The 16985-nt window shown below is 39.0% G+C and overlaps 1 protein-coding gene across 1 annotated transcript; it reads right to left on the bottom strand.

Moving 5' to 3' along the window:
* Positions 1-14810: 14810 nt before the first annotated feature.
* Positions 14811-15681, bottom strand: LOC118906736 (MFS-type transporter SLC18B1-like). The gene is made up of 2 exons (XM_036874302.1): positions 15498-15681; positions 14811-15424 (listed from the first exon to the last, which is right to left on the bottom strand). The coding sequence occupies exons 1-2, from the start codon at positions 15679-15681 to the stop codon at positions 14811-14813; spliced, it is 798 nt and encodes a 265-aa protein (XP_036730197.1).
* Positions 15682-16985: the final 1304 nt, after the last annotated feature.

Here is a 16985-nt window from a genome sequence, read left to right as displayed (position 1 = left end):
TCTTGAAGCACAAGCTTAACTCCAGAAATACTTTTCAGCCTGTGCATTGCTCTTTATACCTGCAACCTTGAGAGATAATTAAGTTGATTAATATCCACTATGAGACATCACTGCTAGTGTGGATTAGACTAAATAATAATTATTCTTTATGTGGGATCCACCTTAGAGGAAGAAGTGGGTGTTAAGAAATTACATGAGGATGCAAGAAAACCAATCCAACCTCTGTGATGACACCCTCAATACTATGCCACCAGGCGGCTTCCTGGTAGAATGAAACTGCAATTATACAATTCTTCCTTCTCTCTCCTACCACATCATTTCACAGAACTCTTCCTTCTGACTTCAGGAACAGCCCAAGATAGAATTCTGAAATAAGTGAATGTTGCTGTTGCTTCTTTTCCAAACAGACAGGAACATCTTTCCGCTCTTACTGGCAACAACCTTTAGGCACTCATGACCCTCTGCTCATCAAGTCTTGACCTTCTTGGGTTCCTCCCCACCTTTAAAACTTTTCCAATCTATTCTCTTTCTCTGCTTCTAGAAAATGTTAATCTAACTTGATTTATACTTCTGGAAAAAAATAGTACAACTTGGCTTACATGTCTCCAAGCCCCAGACTGATACAGACGGTTAATCTGATAAACAAATCTCTGTGAATATATTCACCAAGAGCCCCTTCTCTTTGTTTTTTGTGAGATCTATTTGGCATAGTTACCCAGAAGATTACTTCTGATTTTGCTTACAGTTTAGTAACAAGACACTTTGGCAGGTAGGGCTTTTCTAACTTCTGAAAATTATACTCAAGAGCAAAGGACTTTTTTCTTATCTGTAGATATATCTTTGGAGGGATCTAAAAGACAATTGAAAAGAGTTAAGAAATCATTTTTAACCTCAAATAAAAAGTTATCAATCAGCTCCCAACACACATACCCAAGGAATCCCAAATAAAACTGGTATAGAAAATTATTTATGAAGAATGGTGCTTAAATAACCTAAAAGTTTAAAAATATCTCTTCAATTTGTAATTAGTCCATAGTTAATTTCTTACAAATGAAGCAACAAAGACAAAATACTTACACTTTTTTGTTGAAAATGTCTCATGTAGCACTTTTTAACTGGCCAGATATCTATGAGGTTTCAAAGATAAGAATTACCTGATAGTAGAGCTGCAAGAGGGCTGGGAGATCTTGGAGTTCAGCCTTGTCATTTTAAGATTGAGGAAATTTGTGTCCAAAGAGGGGAAGTGATAAAATCAGCTGGGTGGTAGAACCCAGTTTCCTTTCAGTCTAATACCGTCTCTATAATTAGTTTATTAATAGTGACTTTGTAGAAAGATGGACAGCCTAGTAGGAAGTCAAGCAAATGTCTTTTGAAAACAAAGTGAAACAAAGATATCAAAGACTTGGATTTGGAAAAGATCCTAGATATGATGCCTGAAGCCATCTGAGACTTACTGAACTTTCAGGGGAAAAGTCTGGGAGCCTGACTTTTTGGCCAAATGTCAAGTAATCTTTATTCAAACATGTTTGAGAAATAGTTTGCTAACCAATGATCCCAAGCATGCACATGGAGTGTCTTCATATCTTTAGGGAAGAAAATTGTGTGTGTAAAGAAACTACAACTTTCTCAAATTAAAAAATGGGTAAGTTTTTAATTGCTTATTCCTTCAATAAGCACTACTGAGTCTCTGTTATACCCAAGCATTGTGCAAGAGGCTGAGTGCTCAATGGTGAATAAAAGAGTCAAGATTCCTGCTCTCTTGGAGTAGAGTAAAACATATACTGATTATGTCTTAAAATATTTTTTGATCATTTCTAAAGTTCTCTTATAGATGCATTCTTTAGCTAAAAGTTTCCATTGGAATCCATGGAAGCAAAGTAAAATGGCCTTTGGATCTAGAGAATTAAAAAGGTGTGAAAAGACTAGGGAAGGGATTTATTCTAGGAAGGAGTAAAAGACAACGTTTTACCCCTCCATAATGAAACTAAGGCAGTGAAACTATGGCTTCTGTGACAATATAAGTAGAGTGATCATGTAGTTTATCACTCCAAACCAAAATACTTCTGAGAGCAAAAGGAAGCAGTATTAATAATTTAATTTTACAGAGACAACACTATCCCATGTAAACCAGGACATGTGGTCACTTAGCAATAAAGAACCCATGTGAGTTAGGAGATTCACTAGTACTAACCATGACCACTGGATAAGTCAGTGCATTTAAAAACTGATTCAATATCTCTAGTGAACAAATATTCGATTAGAATACACAGTTTACTTGAGCTTTAAAAAAATCTAGTATTGCAGTACTAACCCACACATATTTATATTATGCCCTGGAGTTCCAGAACCACTGAGAAGGTAAAATTCCAGAGTGTATATCATTAAGTCACTGACAAAATAACATCAAAGTCCCACCCTCATTGTCATTAGCTGATGAACTGTTTCAAGAGCCAAAGTAAATCGCTATGCACTTAAATCTTCAGCATAAATTTAGAACTTAATTTTTCCAAAGAATACTTTTTGTGCTTTTTCACATCACAAACCAACAGCTAGAGAGGGGCACACCTGGATTACTATAACAGGCAAAGAAATACAGGTAACTCTCATTGGTATGCTGAATATCTCCTAGAAAAGCTCTTTGATATCTGCATAATTTTAAGTCAAAAAAATGTGGAAATCTATATTAATTGAGAGTGGTTGATGGTCTTTTAACAACTGGTAATTTTTTTTTTGGCCAAAGAATGCAAAGTCTGTTAAACTGTCATCTGTTATAAAATGAACCACACTGTAGTCTTAAAGATTACAACAAAACTAATTTATTGATAAAGTCACCCACTTCAAATACTTCCATGACAAATTTCACCGTGATCTGATATTAATCGAAACACCGATTTTTTTGGATGTCTCTGAACCAAGATGGTGGAGTAGAAGGACGTGCTCTCACTCCCTCTTGCAAGAACACCAGAATCACAACTAGCTGCTGGACAATCATCAACAGGAAGACACTGGAACTCACCAAAAAAGATACCTTACATCCAAAGACAAAGGAGAAGCCACAATGAGATGGTAGGAGGGGCGCAATCACAGTAAAATCAACTCCCATAACTGCTGGGTGGGTGACTCACAGACTGGAGGACACTTATACCATAGAAGTCCACCCACTGGAGTGAAGGTTCTGAGCCCCACGTCAGGCTTCCCAACCTGGGGGTCCGGCAACAGGAGGAGGAATTCCTAGAAAATCAGACTTTGAAGGCTAGAGGGATTTGATTGCAGGACTTCGACAGGACTGGGGGAAACAGAGACTCCACTCTTGGAGGGCACACATAAAGTAGTGTGCACATCGGGACCCAGGGGAGACTGAACCAGACCTACCTGCTAGTGTTGGAGGGTCTCCTGCACAGGCGGGAGGTGGCTGTTGCTTCCCAGACACTGGCAGCAGCAGTTCTGGGAAGCACTCCTTGGTGTGAGCCCTCCCAGAGTCCACCATTAGCCCCACCAAAGAGCCCAGGTAGTATCCAGTGTTGGGTTGCCTCAGGCTAAACAACCAACAGGGAGGGAACTCAGCCCCACCAATCAGCAGTCAAGTGGATTAAAGTGTTACTGAGCTCTGCCCACCAGAGCAACAGTCAGCTCTACCCACCACCAGTCACTCCCATCAGGAAACTTACACAAGCCACTTAGATAGCCTCATCCACCAGAGGGCAGACAGCAGAAGCAAGAAGAACTACAATCCTGCAGCCTGTGGAACAAAAACCACATACACAGAAAGATAGACAAGATGAAAAGCAGAGGGCTATGTACAAAACGAAGGAACAAGATAAAACCCCAGAAAAACAACTAAATGAAGCAGAGATAGGCAACCTTCCAAAAAAAGAATTCAGAATAATGATAGTGAAGATGATCCAGGACCTCGGAAAAAGAATGGAGGCAAAGATCGAGAAGATGCAAGAAATGTTTAACAAAGATCTAGAAGAATTAAACAACAAACAAACAGAGATGAACAGTACAATAACTGAAATGAAAACTACACTAGAAGGAATCAATAGCAGAATAACTGAGGCAGAAGAACAGATAAGTGATCTGGAAGACAGAATGGTGGAATTCACTACTGCAGAACAGAATAAAGAAATGAAGACAGCCTAAGAGACCTCTGGGATAACATTAAATGCAACAACATTCGCGTTACAGGGGTCCCAGAAGGAGAAGAGAGAGAGAAAGGACCCGAGGAAATATTTGAAGAGATTATAATCAAAAACTTCCCTAACATGGGAAAGGAAATGGCCACCCACGTCCAGGAAGCGCAAAGAGTCCCATACAGGATAAACCCAAGGAGAAACACACCAAGACACATAGTAATCAAATTGGCAAAAATTAAAAAACAAAGAAAAATTATTGAAAGCAGTAAGGGAAAAACGACAAATAATATATAAGGGAACTCTGATAAGGTTAACAGCTGATTTCTCAGCAAACCACTACAAGCCAGAAGGGAGCGGCATGATATACTTGAAGTGATGAAAGGGAAGAACTTACAACTAAGATTACTCTACCAAGCAAAGATCTCTTTCAGATTTGATGGAGAAATCAAAAGCTTTACAGACAAGCAAAAGCTAAGAGAATTCAGCACCACCAAACCAGCTCTACAACAAATGCGAAAGGAACTTCTCTAAGTGGGAAACACAGAGAAGAAAAGGACCTACAAAAACAAGCCCAAAACCATTAAGAAAATGGTCATAGGAACATACATATCTATAATTACCTTAAACGTGAATGGATTAGATGCTCCAACCAAAAGACACAGGCTTGCTGAATGGATACAAAAACAAGACCCATATATATGCTGTCTACAGGAGACCCAATTCAGACCTAGGGAAACATACAGACCAAAAGTGAGGGGATGGAAAAAAGATATTCCATGCAAATGGAAATCAAAAGAAAGCTGCAGTAGCAATACTCATATCAGATAAAATAGACTTTAAAATAAAGAATGTTACAAGAGACAAGCAAGGACACTACATAATGATCAAGGGATCAATCCAAGAAGATATAACAATTATAAATATATATGCACCCAACATAGGAGCACCTCAATACATAAGGCAACTGCTAACAGCCATAAAAGAGGAAATCAACAGTAACACAGTAACACAATAGTGGGGGATCTAACACCTCACTTACACCAATGGACAGATCATCCAAAATGAAAATAAATAAGGAAACCCAAGCTTTAAGTGACACAATACACAGGATAGATTTAATCGATATTTATAGGACAGTCGATCCAAAAACACCAGATTACACTTTCTTCTCAAGTGTGCATGGAACATTCTCCAGGATAGATCACATCTTGGGTCACAAATCAAGCCTCAGGAAATTTTAAAAAATTGAAATCATATCCAGCATCTTTCTGACCACACGCTAAGAGATTAGAAATGAATTACAGGGGAAAAAACGTAAAAAACACAAACACATGGAGGCTAAACAATACGTTACTAAATAACTAAGAGATCACTGAAGAAGTCAAAGAGGAAATCAAAAAATACCTAAAGACAAATGATAATGAAAGCACGATGATCCAAAACCTATGGGATGCAGCAAAAGCAATTCTAAGAGGGAAGTTTATAGCTATACAAGCCTACCTTAAGAAACAAGAAAAATCACAAATAAACAATCTAACCTTACACCGAAAGGAACTAGAGAAAGAAGAACAAACAAAACCCAAAGTTAGAAGAAGGAAAAATCATAAAGATCACAGCAGACAAAAATGAAAAGAAACAAAGAAAACAATAGCAAAGATCAATAAAACTAAAAGCTGGTTCTTTGACAAGATAAACACACTTGATGAACCAATAGCCAGACTCATCAAGAAAAAGAGGGAGAGGACTCAAATCAATAAAATTAGAAATGAAAGAGGAGAAGTTACAACAGACACTGCAGAAATACAAAGCATCCTAAGAGACTACTACAAGCAACTCTATGCCAATAAAATGGACAACCTGGAAGAAATGGGCAAATTCTTAGAAAGGTATGACCTTCCAAGACTGAACCAGGAAGCAATAGAAAATATGAACAGACCAATCACAAGTAATGAAACTGAAACTGTGATTAAAAATCTTCCAATAAACAAAAGTCCAAGACCAGATGGCTTCACAGGTGAATTCTATAAAACATTTAGAGAAGACCTAACACCCATCCTTCTCAAACTCTTCCAAAAAATTGCAAAGGGAGGAACACTCCCAAATTCATTGTATGAGGCCACCATCACCCTGATACCAAAACCAGACAAAGATACTACAAAAAAAGAAAATTACAGACCAATATCACTGATGACTATAGATGCAAAAATCCTCAACAAAATACTAGCAAACAGAATCCAACAACACATTAAAAGGATCATACACCATGATCAAGTGAGATTTATCCCAGGGATGCAAGGATTCTTCAAGATACACAAATCAATCAATGTGATAACACCATATCAACACATTGAAGAAAAATAACCATATGATGATCTCAACAGATGCAGAAAAAGCTTTTGACAAAATTCAATACCCATTTATGATAAAAACTCTCCAGAAAGTGGGCATAGAGGGAACCTCCCTCAACATAATAAAGTCCATATACGACAAACCCAGAGCAAACATCATTCTCAATGGTGAAAAACTGAAAGCGTTTCCTCTAAGATCAGGAACAAGACAAGGATGTCCACTCTCACCACTATTATTCAACATAGTTTTGGAAGTCCCAGCCACGGCAATCAGAGAAGAAAAAGAAATAAAAGGAATAGAAATTGGAAAAGAAGAAGTAAACCTGTCACTGTTTGCAGATGACATGATACCATACATAGAGAATCCTAAAGATGCCACCAGAAAATTACCAGAGCTAATCAATGAATTTGGTAAACTTGCAGGATACAAAATTAATGCACAGAAATCTCTTGCATTCCTATACACTAATGATGAAAACTCTGAAAGAGAAATTAAGGAAACACTCCCATTTACCATTGCAACAAAAAGAATAAAATACCTAGGAATAAACCTACCTAGGGAGACAAAAGGTCTGTATGCAGAAAACTATAAGACACTGATGAAAGAAATTAAAGATGATACCAACAGATGGAGAGATATACCATATTCTTGGATTGGAAGAATCAACATTGTGAAAATGACTATATTACCCAAAGCAATCTACAGATGCAATGCAATCCCTATCAAATTCCCAATGGCATTTTTTATGGAACCAGAACAAAAAATCTTAAAATTTGTATGGAGACACAAAAGACCCTGAACAGCCAAAGCAGTTTTGAGGGAAAAAAACAGAGCTGCAGCAATCAGACTCCCTGACTTCAGACTATATGACAAAGCTACAGTAATCAAGACAATATGGTACTGGCACAGAAACAGAAACATAGATCAATGGAACAAGATAGAAAGCCCAGAGATAAACCTACGCACTTATGGTCAACTAATCTATGACAAAGGAGGCAAGGATATACAGTGGAGAAAAGACAGTCTCTTCAATAAGCGGTGCTGGGAAAACTGGACAGCTACATGTAAAAGAATGAAATTAGAACACTCCCTAACACCATACACAAAAATAAACTCAAAATGGATTAGAGACCTAACTGTAAGACCGGACACTATAAAACTCTTAGAGGAAAACACAGGAAGAACACTCTTTGACAGAAATCACAGCAAAATCTTTTTTGACCCACCTCCTAGAGTAATGGAAATAAAAACAAAACTAAACAAATGGGACCTAATGAAACTTCAAAGCTTTTGCACAGCAAAGGAAACCATAAACAAGACGAAAAGAAAACCCTCAGAATGGGAGAAAATATTTGCAAACGAATCCACAGACAAAGGATTAATCTCCAAAATATATAAACAGCTCATGCAGCTCAATAGTGAAAAAACAAACAACCCAATCCAAAAATGGGCAGAAGACCTAAATAGTCATTTCTCCAAAGAAGACATACAGATGGCCAAGAAGCACATGAAAAGATGCTCAACATCACTAATTATTAGAGAAATGCAAATCAAAACTACAATGAGGTATCACCTCACACCAGTTAGAATGGGCATCATCAGAAAATCTACAAACACCAAATGCTGGAGAGGGTGTGGAGAAAAGGGAACACTCTTGCACTGTTGGTGGAAATGTAAATTGATACAGCCACTATGGAGAACAGTATGGAGGTTCCTTAAAAAACTAAAAATAGAATTACCATATGATCCAGCAATCCCACTACTGGGCATATACTCAGAGAAAACCATAATTCAAAAAGACACATGCACCCCAATGTTCATTGCAGCACTATTTACAATAGCCAGGTCATGGAAGCAACCTAAATGTCCATCGACAGACGAATGGATAAAGAAGATGTGGTACATATATACAACGGAATATTACTCAGCCATAAAAAGGAACGAAATTGGGTAATTTGTTGAGCCGTGGATGGATCTAGAGACTGTCATACAGAGTGAAGTAAGTCAGAAAGCGAAAAACAAATATCGTATATTAACGCATGTATGTGGAACCTAGAAAAATGGTACAGATGAACCGGTTTGCAGGGCAGAAATAGAGACACAGATGTAGAGAACAAACGTATGGACACCAAGGGGGGAAAGTGGCGGGGGGGTGGGGGTGGTGGTGTAATGAATTGGGAGATTGGGATTGACATGTATACACTGATGTGTATAAAATTGATGACTAATAAGAGCTTGCTGTATAAAAAAATGAATAAAATAAAATTAAGGAAAAACAAAACAAAACAAAGAGGCCAGCATCAGATGAAAAAAAATAAAAATCAAAACACCTTTGTGTTTGTGCTTTGGCCTTTCAGTGTGATGACAACTAATATGACAGCTCCAGCTCTGTCATCTTTAGCAATTTTTTTAGGCCAGGACATTATCATAGTTCACTGTGTTATATTGTGATTGAAATGATACCCCAACAGACAGCAGATTTCAAAGGCTTTTGTACAGTATTTAGAGCTGTATTTCCTATTAAACTTGATAAGATAATCATTCAAAATGCATAGAAGTTGTAAAAGAAGTTTTTGGGTATTAAGTCAAAATCAAACCAATACAGTGACTATGGGAAAAAAGTGATCAAAGTGAGAGAGTGAAAAAACTAAAACTATCTTCACATTTGTTTGAGAATCTAGCTCTCTTGCCCTTCCCAACAAAAAAACAAAAGCTTAAATAAATTAAGAGGTTATTTTCCTTTCCCATAAAGAGAAAGCTGCAGGAGGGCAGTTCAGATATAGATGAGAGATAAGAAAATTAAAGTTTCATCTCTTGTTGAAGAATGTCACTAGAGCACACTAAATGGGTGCTGCTCTATACCTGGCTAGTTACTGACTCCGCCACATCTTGTTATTAATATTACTGACATTTCTTGTGAAGGGGTGCCTGTTCTAGTACACACCTCACTGGCCGCGTCTAATCCTCCTAATACCTTCCTGAATTAAGTATCATTACCCCATTTTCCTGATGAAATACCAAAGCATTTAGTGATAATTAGTTTTAAGATGAGTCTGTGGCTCTGTATTCATTCACCCAAGAAGTGGTTATCAAATACTTACTATATTCACTGTGTCACTTTAGATGCTGAGAAAATTTGGGAAAGGGAGGAGAGGGGAAAATATTTAGAAGTTTAATCTCTTATGGATAGAAATAAATTAAAAAAAAACAACAACTAGAGATTCTTGTGACATGCCTCAGAGTACATCAAGGCAGCAGGGTTGTTTACTAATAGCAGGAAAGGAGTGCCATTAATACCTGGAGCAGACTTGCCTACTAGGGAGAAGATGCTGGAATTTAGACCCAACTTATATCATAGGCTTAGGAATTCCTGGGCAGAGGGCAAGACTTACAAGCTTTGCAGACTGAATCTCTGTCTGCGGTTCAGGCAAATGATCAGCATGAGAGAATTCAAAGAAAAATATCACGGCTTCTCAACAGGTACCATTCAATTGGAGAATGGATCAGGAGTTTGAGCATTCGTTGCCATCTACGTCATGATTTGCCTATAGGTATCAGTGCTCTAGCACCTGGATAGCTGAGACTCCAGTCCTAAGGGATGGAGACAAGGCTTCCAGTCCTATTGGCGGACCCCAGGAAACAAGCTTATTGCTAGAACAGGACCTCAGAAAGGAGATCCAGGAGGATCTCAGGCCTACAGAATGAGTCGTAGAGAAAGGATTTGGACTTGTAAACGCCATCATCATAATTTAGTTCTCAGATCTAGGGTACCATTAAATGTTGGGATGAGCACTGATCCCCAGACCACAATGAAAGTAGTACTAGTCATTCAAGTTCTTCCAATACATGATAGAATTGCACTTTCTATCCTCCTCTATTTTTTCTCAGCCTACTTGAGGTGAGGTTTATTCTGGCCAGAGTTGTCAGTAGAAGGTGTATCACTTTGAGACTGGAGCATTATAATGTTGAGACAAGTCATAAGCCATGGTCAATGGCAATGTTCCACAAAGAGGCCAGGTTCCACCAGCCTGAGTCTCAGAAAATGATAATGGAGCAGAGCCCATAGGTGGGCTCTGGTGACCAGCAATAGGCAAGTAGTGTGACCAAGAAATAAACCTTCGTTGTCATAAGCCATGACAATACCTGTGCTGTTTGTTACTGCAGCAAAACCTAAGCTATCTTGACTAAAACAGGGCTCCAAGTGGTCAGCAAAGGGTTGTTATACCTCATCTCAAGGCTGAAACATTAGATATCAGGGCATAGGAGATGAAGTAAGACTCCAGAACTCTAATGTTCAAAATTGGGCTTTACCTATCTGATCTGTCTCAGTCGTGGTGGCTCTGGAATTTGGGCAGGACAGAAACTGCTGTGAGATGCTGGAGTAGACTCAATTAGGAGGAATGTGGTGAAACGTACAGTAAATATGCAGAGAGTGATGTTGCTCAAAATACACGTAAAGCAAAAGCAGTGACAAATGCAGAACAAAGCCAGTCACTGAAGGCTTCTTGGAGGTATGAATCTTGAGCCAGATCTTAAAGTATATTGGAGGTTGGCAAAAAGGAGTGAAAGTGGGCAGCATGAGTGAAGAGAGCCTTTGAGAGAGGAGTAGAATTTGGAAAAATAATGTGTGTTGTCAGGAAGATGCCCAAGAACAGCCTGAACGTGGAGAAGAACTACAGACGTGACACTTCTTACTGATGGCCAGGCTCTGAATTAAAGGCTCTCATAAATCTCCTCCGCTGGTAACTACCGTAGCCTCATCACTAGCCTCCCCAGTCTACTCTCCTCCAAGGACATAAAATGATCCTTAAATGCCAATTACATCATGCCACGTCCCACCCAGTATTCCGAAGGATACCCATTGCGTGTAGAAAAAAAAAAAAATCGCAAATCTCTAACAAGGCAAAAAGGCCCTGCAAAGTCTAGCTGCTCCTACTCTAAAACAGTAGCTTGCACCACTATTCCCTACTTTCTCCACCCTTCAAACATGTTCTTCTTTTTCATAAATTTATGGAAGCCTGTCTCAAGGTCTCTGTCCGTCCACTTGTGTTCTCCTTGGAAATTTATCCTCCACCCCTGATCTCCTTCCCCAGGCTCATTTCTACTCATCTGTGGCAGACAAAATAATGACCCACCAAAGATGTCCACATCCTCACCCCCGTGGATATGTCAGGTTACATGAGCAAAGGGGAATTAAGGTCAGAGATGCAACTGAGATGACTAGTCAGCTAACCTTAAAATAGAGAGATTATCCAAGTGGGTCCACTGTAATCACAGGCCCTTTAAAAGCAGAAGAAAAAGACAGAAGTGAGTCAGAGAAAGAGATGTGACAATGGAAATAATGGTCAGAGAAAGGCAATTTTGGTGCCTTTGAAGAGGAGGAAGGGAGCCACAAGCCAAGGAATGTGGGTAGACTCTAGAAGCTGGATAAAGCAAGAAAACAGATTCTCCTCTAGAGCCTCTAAAAGGAACGTAGCCCTGCCAGCACCTTGATTTTAACCCAGGGAGACCGATGTTGAACTTCTGACCTTCAGAAAACGTACGATAATAAAATAATAAATTTGTGCCTTTTTCTTTTTTTTGGCCGCACCACACAGCATGTGGGATCTTGGTTCCCAGACCAGGGGTGGAAGCTGTGCCCCCTTCAGTGGAAGCACAGAGTCTTAACCACTGGACTGCCAGGGAAGTTCCAAATTTGTACTTCTTTAAACCACAAAGTTTTTGGTATTTCTTACAGCAGCCATAGAAAACAAATACACCATCCTTCATGTTTCAGTTTAAATCTCACTCTCTAATTTAAATTTATTCTTCTACTTTTATAATCTTCCCAGCACTGTGCTCTTAGTACTTATCATAGTTGGTAAATAGATGATAGATAGATAGATATTATTTGTTTTTAATATTTATCATCCCTTTTGGACTCAAATTTCCACAAGAATGTAGACTGTGTGGTTTTTATCTTCATTGTATCCCCAGCACCTGGCACAGTGCTTTGGCCATTGTGAGCCCTTAATAAGGATCTATTGAATAAACACAGAAAAGAATTCCACGAGCCTGCAATGCATTTTACTGTTTAAAAAAAAATTACAGAAAAAGAAAATTGAAGTTCAGAGAGGTTGAACAATTTACTTAAAGTACACAGCAACTAAGTTGCAGATTTGGAACCTGAACACCAGCGATCTGATCCTGAGGCTCAGGTCTCCCTTATATAGGTCTGCAGCTGGGTCATTCATGGTCCATTTCTTAGCAGCACCTCTGCGGTGGACAGTCATTCTCTCTCAGTGAGATTCTTTTTCCTCAGTAGCTCATGCCTTTAAAGCAACTAGAAGGAGTTCTGCAGCTCACACTCAACATCTTCCAGAATTGACTGAGACCCACTGACTACAACATCTAAATTTGCACCAAAACTGGTTAAGGCAAAAAAAAATCCCAACGTTTACTCATAAAATAAAAGAACATTAGAATGCAGGACAATAAAGAATCTTAGCATTCTTTAATTTTCACCTTTAAGTGAAGGGATGAAGGACAGGAATTCTTCATGATTTATAAATGATTTATAAATATTTTATATATCAGATGATTTATAAATATATATATTTCAGAATTTTACTGTTATTTTTACAAATGTCACATTTTAGTCTTCAGAACAATTCATGGGGGGTGAGTTTAGTTTTCAACCCAGCATTTGGCACAGTGCCCAGGACAAGAACTTAATAAATGTTCAATGAAAAAATGATCTCATTTTTTTGGTATTTGCCTTTTTCCCCCAGCTTTATTGAGATATGATTGGCATACGATATTGTATAAGTTTAAGGTGTACAATGTGATGATTTGATACACATATACATTGTGAAATGTTTACCCCAAAAAAGTTAGTTAACACATTCTTCACCTCACATAATTACCATTTTGTTGTTGTTGCTGTTATGGTGAGAACATTAAAGGTCTACTCTCATAGCACTTTTCAAGCATACAATACAATATTGTTAATTATAGTCACTATGCTGTTATTAGATCCCAGAAACGTATTTGCCTTATAACTGAAAGTTTTTATTTACCCTTTGAGCAACATCTCCCCATTTCCCCACCCTCAGCCCCTGGCAACCACCATTCTGTTCTCTGCTTCTATGAGTTTGAAATTTTTAGATTCTACATATAAGTGAAATCAGACAGTGTTTGCCTTTCTCTGCCTGACTTATTTCACTTAGTATAATGTCCTCATGGTCTGTCCATGTTGTTACAAATGGCAGGGTTTCCCTCTTTTTTATGGCTGAATAATATTCCATTGTATACATATACCATTTTCTTTTCTTTTTTTTTTTTTTTGGAAGTGTTAAGTAATATTATTCTTGTATCTTTCACACAAACAAAAGTTTTAGAAGAGCTGATGGCCAGGGTATGCAATAGAGTTTTTCCATGGTAGGCTGGAATTTTGCCTTTTGAACAAAAACAAAAAAATCTTAGGACACAGAGAAAGCAAATATTTTTAAAACTGATTTCACAGTAATTATTCTGTATATTTTGAGTTATCTTTATATTATTTTTAAGCATATCAAATCAATTCATTTCTTTCCCTGTTAATAAAAGGGGTACAGTCACAGAATCAGTGCCCTCAGAATAAAAAGTAAACAGAGGAAACAGGACACCTAGAGTCAGTAACAGCCTCAGGGCCAAGTCTGGTCACTCAAAACCAAAAACTTTTGTTGATTTTCAACAACTCTTCGCATACTTAAGGTTTCAAATACGGCTGGTTCAGCAGGCCAGCTCTTCAGGACAACAGTATGTGCAGCCCAACACAGGATCATCCAAAACTATGTTAACAATTTCAGGATGCTGGTGTGGAGTTCATGGAGTTTTGTGTGTAAAAATTAGGAAAATCCTTCCAGCAATGAAGTTCAAGGCCAGGAGCATCCATCTCCCAGCCCCGTATCAGTAGGGATTCCTAACGTAAGGCTACGTTTCATCAGGCAAGAGAGCAGTCCGTTCCTCCTCTGTGCCGAGGATATTTTGAAGTTTAGATCTCCTTCTTCTCCTTGAATGCTCCAATAGATAAAACAAGCCCATCACTAGTCCACTTGTCAGAGCCCAGAGACCCTGTAGAGCAGCTGCCCATTCAAAACCAATTTTCTCATACAGAAATCCCCCCAGCGTTGGTCCTAGAAAAGCACTCTCAGTGTCTGAATTTCTTCATCTGTAAACTGGAGATAGCACTTTCCAACTTACAGGTGTGAATGAAATTCAATAGCTTCTCACCCAACTGACCACAATGCACCAAAAAGACCTGACACCAGTCCCAAGGTACTTAATCCTTCTTCAAATCCATTTTCACTTCTCCAAAACAAAGAGTGACAGCGTAGGATCAAGGAAGCCAAAACCTGAGCTGAGTGAGGTAATGATGAAGGATATAAAGGCAACCTTGGGTAAAATGATGAGTTTCCAGAATGAGTGTTTCCCTGGATCAGACTCATAATTAGGTAAAATACACATGTTGAGGGGAACCATCAGCAGAACTATGCATCCCAGCAGAATGAAAGGCACCTCGTAGCCAAAGGACTGATACAAGAAGCCACCCAAAGGAGGCCCTAGTACCAGACCCAGTCCAGAAAAACTCTCAAGACTTCCCATTACTGTAGCCACGTTATTTGGAAAAGCCTTTGCAAGGATAGAACAAGATGCGGTTATTGCTGCAGCAAAACTGATTGCATCAGTTATTCTCACTAGAAAACACATAGCAATAAACACGGGTCCTTCTGGAACTTGGTCCAAGACACCAAAGAGAACTGTAACTCCTCCTGAGACAAACATTCCTGCTACAAACATAAATTTTGCTCCAATATGTGCAAGATATTTTCCAAATACCAAAGAAGCCAGCAAGTCAAACAAAGCATAACATCCAAAGATCATACCAATAACTGTATTGCTGGCTCCTTTCTTTTCAGCCTCACCAACCTCCAGATTCCAGGTGGATTCTCTAAGGGTTATTCCTTCAAGTCTGTGCCATTATCCATAGACCCTCCTTGGGGAAAAAAGGTCCAAGGATAGAATAGCACATCATGGAACCTAAGTTAATGGAAGCTGCTGATATCAGTACAAAAATCTGTTCTCTTGAAAGCCGCCTGGATGTCTCCCTTGCACCTCCTGGAGGGCCATCACCTTCCGGGGGGCGTGGGCCTTCGGGGTCCCCCGGCGAGTCCATGGGCAGTGCGCGGACTCCTGCGCTGGGGCTCCTGGGTCCAAGCCCGCGCCCTCGGACTCGCCCATTTTCTTCATCGGTGGGCACTTAAGTTGTTTCCATGTCTTGGCTATAGTGAATAAGGCTGCAATGCATATGGAAGTGCAGATATCTCGTCAAGATAGTGATTTCATTTCCTTTGGACATATACCTAGAAGTGGAATTGCTGGATCATATGGTAGTTCTATTTTTAATTTTATTTTGAGGAACCTCTATACTGTTTTGCATAATGGCTGTATCAATTTACTCTTTTTTCCACATCCTTCCCAGCACTTTGTTATCACCTATCTTTCTGACAATAGCCATTCTACCAGGTATGAGGTGATATCTCATTGTGTTTCATTTGTATTTCCTTGATAATCAGTGACGCTGAGCACCTTTTCATGTACTTGTTGACCACCTGTATGTCTTCTTCAGAGAAATGTCTATTCAAGTCCTTTGTCCTTTTTTTTTAACTTGCATTTCCTTGCAAATCAAATCACCTCACACCAGTCAGAATGGCCATTATCAAAAAGTCTACAAGCAATAAATGCTGGAGAGGGTGTGGAGAAAAGGGAACCCTCCTACACTGCTGGTGGGAATGTAAATTGGTACAACCACTATGGAGAACAGTATGGAGGTTCCTTAAAAAACTAAAAGTAGAGCTACCATGTGATCCTGCAATCCCACTCCTGGCATATATCCAGAGAAAACCATAATTCGAAGCAGGAATAGAGATGCAGACAAGAACGGACTTGTGGACACAGTGGGGAAGGGGAGGGTGGGACGAACTGAGAGAGTAGCATTGACATATATACACTACCATGTGTAAAATAGATAGCTAGTGGGAAGCTGTTGTATAGCAAAGGGAGATCAGCTCGGTGCTCTGTGATGACCTAGAGGGGTGGGATGGGGAGGGTGGGAGGGAGGTCCAAGAGGGAGGGGATGCAGGTATACATATAGTTGACTCACTTTGTTGTACAGCAGAAACTAACACAACATTGTAAAGCAATTATAATCTAATGAAGATGAAAAAAAAAAAAGAAAAGATACACACACCCCAATGTTCACTGCAGCACTGTTTACAATAGCCAAGACACGGAAGCAACCTAAATGTCCATCAACAGAGGAATGGATAAAGAAGATGTGGTACATACATACAATGGAATATTACTCAGCCATAAAAAAGAATGAAATAATGCCATTTCAGCAACATGGATGGACTTAGAGATGATCATACTAAGTGAAGTAAGTCAGACAGAGAAAGACAAATATAATACGATATTGCT

This window comes from Balaenoptera musculus, chromosome 14 (assembly GCF_009873245.2).
Source record: "Balaenoptera musculus isolate JJ_BM4_2016_0621 chromosome 14, mBalMus1.pri.v3, whole genome shotgun sequence".
Classification (NCBI taxonomy): Eukaryota; Metazoa; Chordata; class Mammalia; order Artiodactyla; family Balaenopteridae; genus Balaenoptera; species Balaenoptera musculus.
Note: the sequence above shows the minus strand (reverse complement) of the source record. Positions and strands in the feature narration are given on the sequence as shown.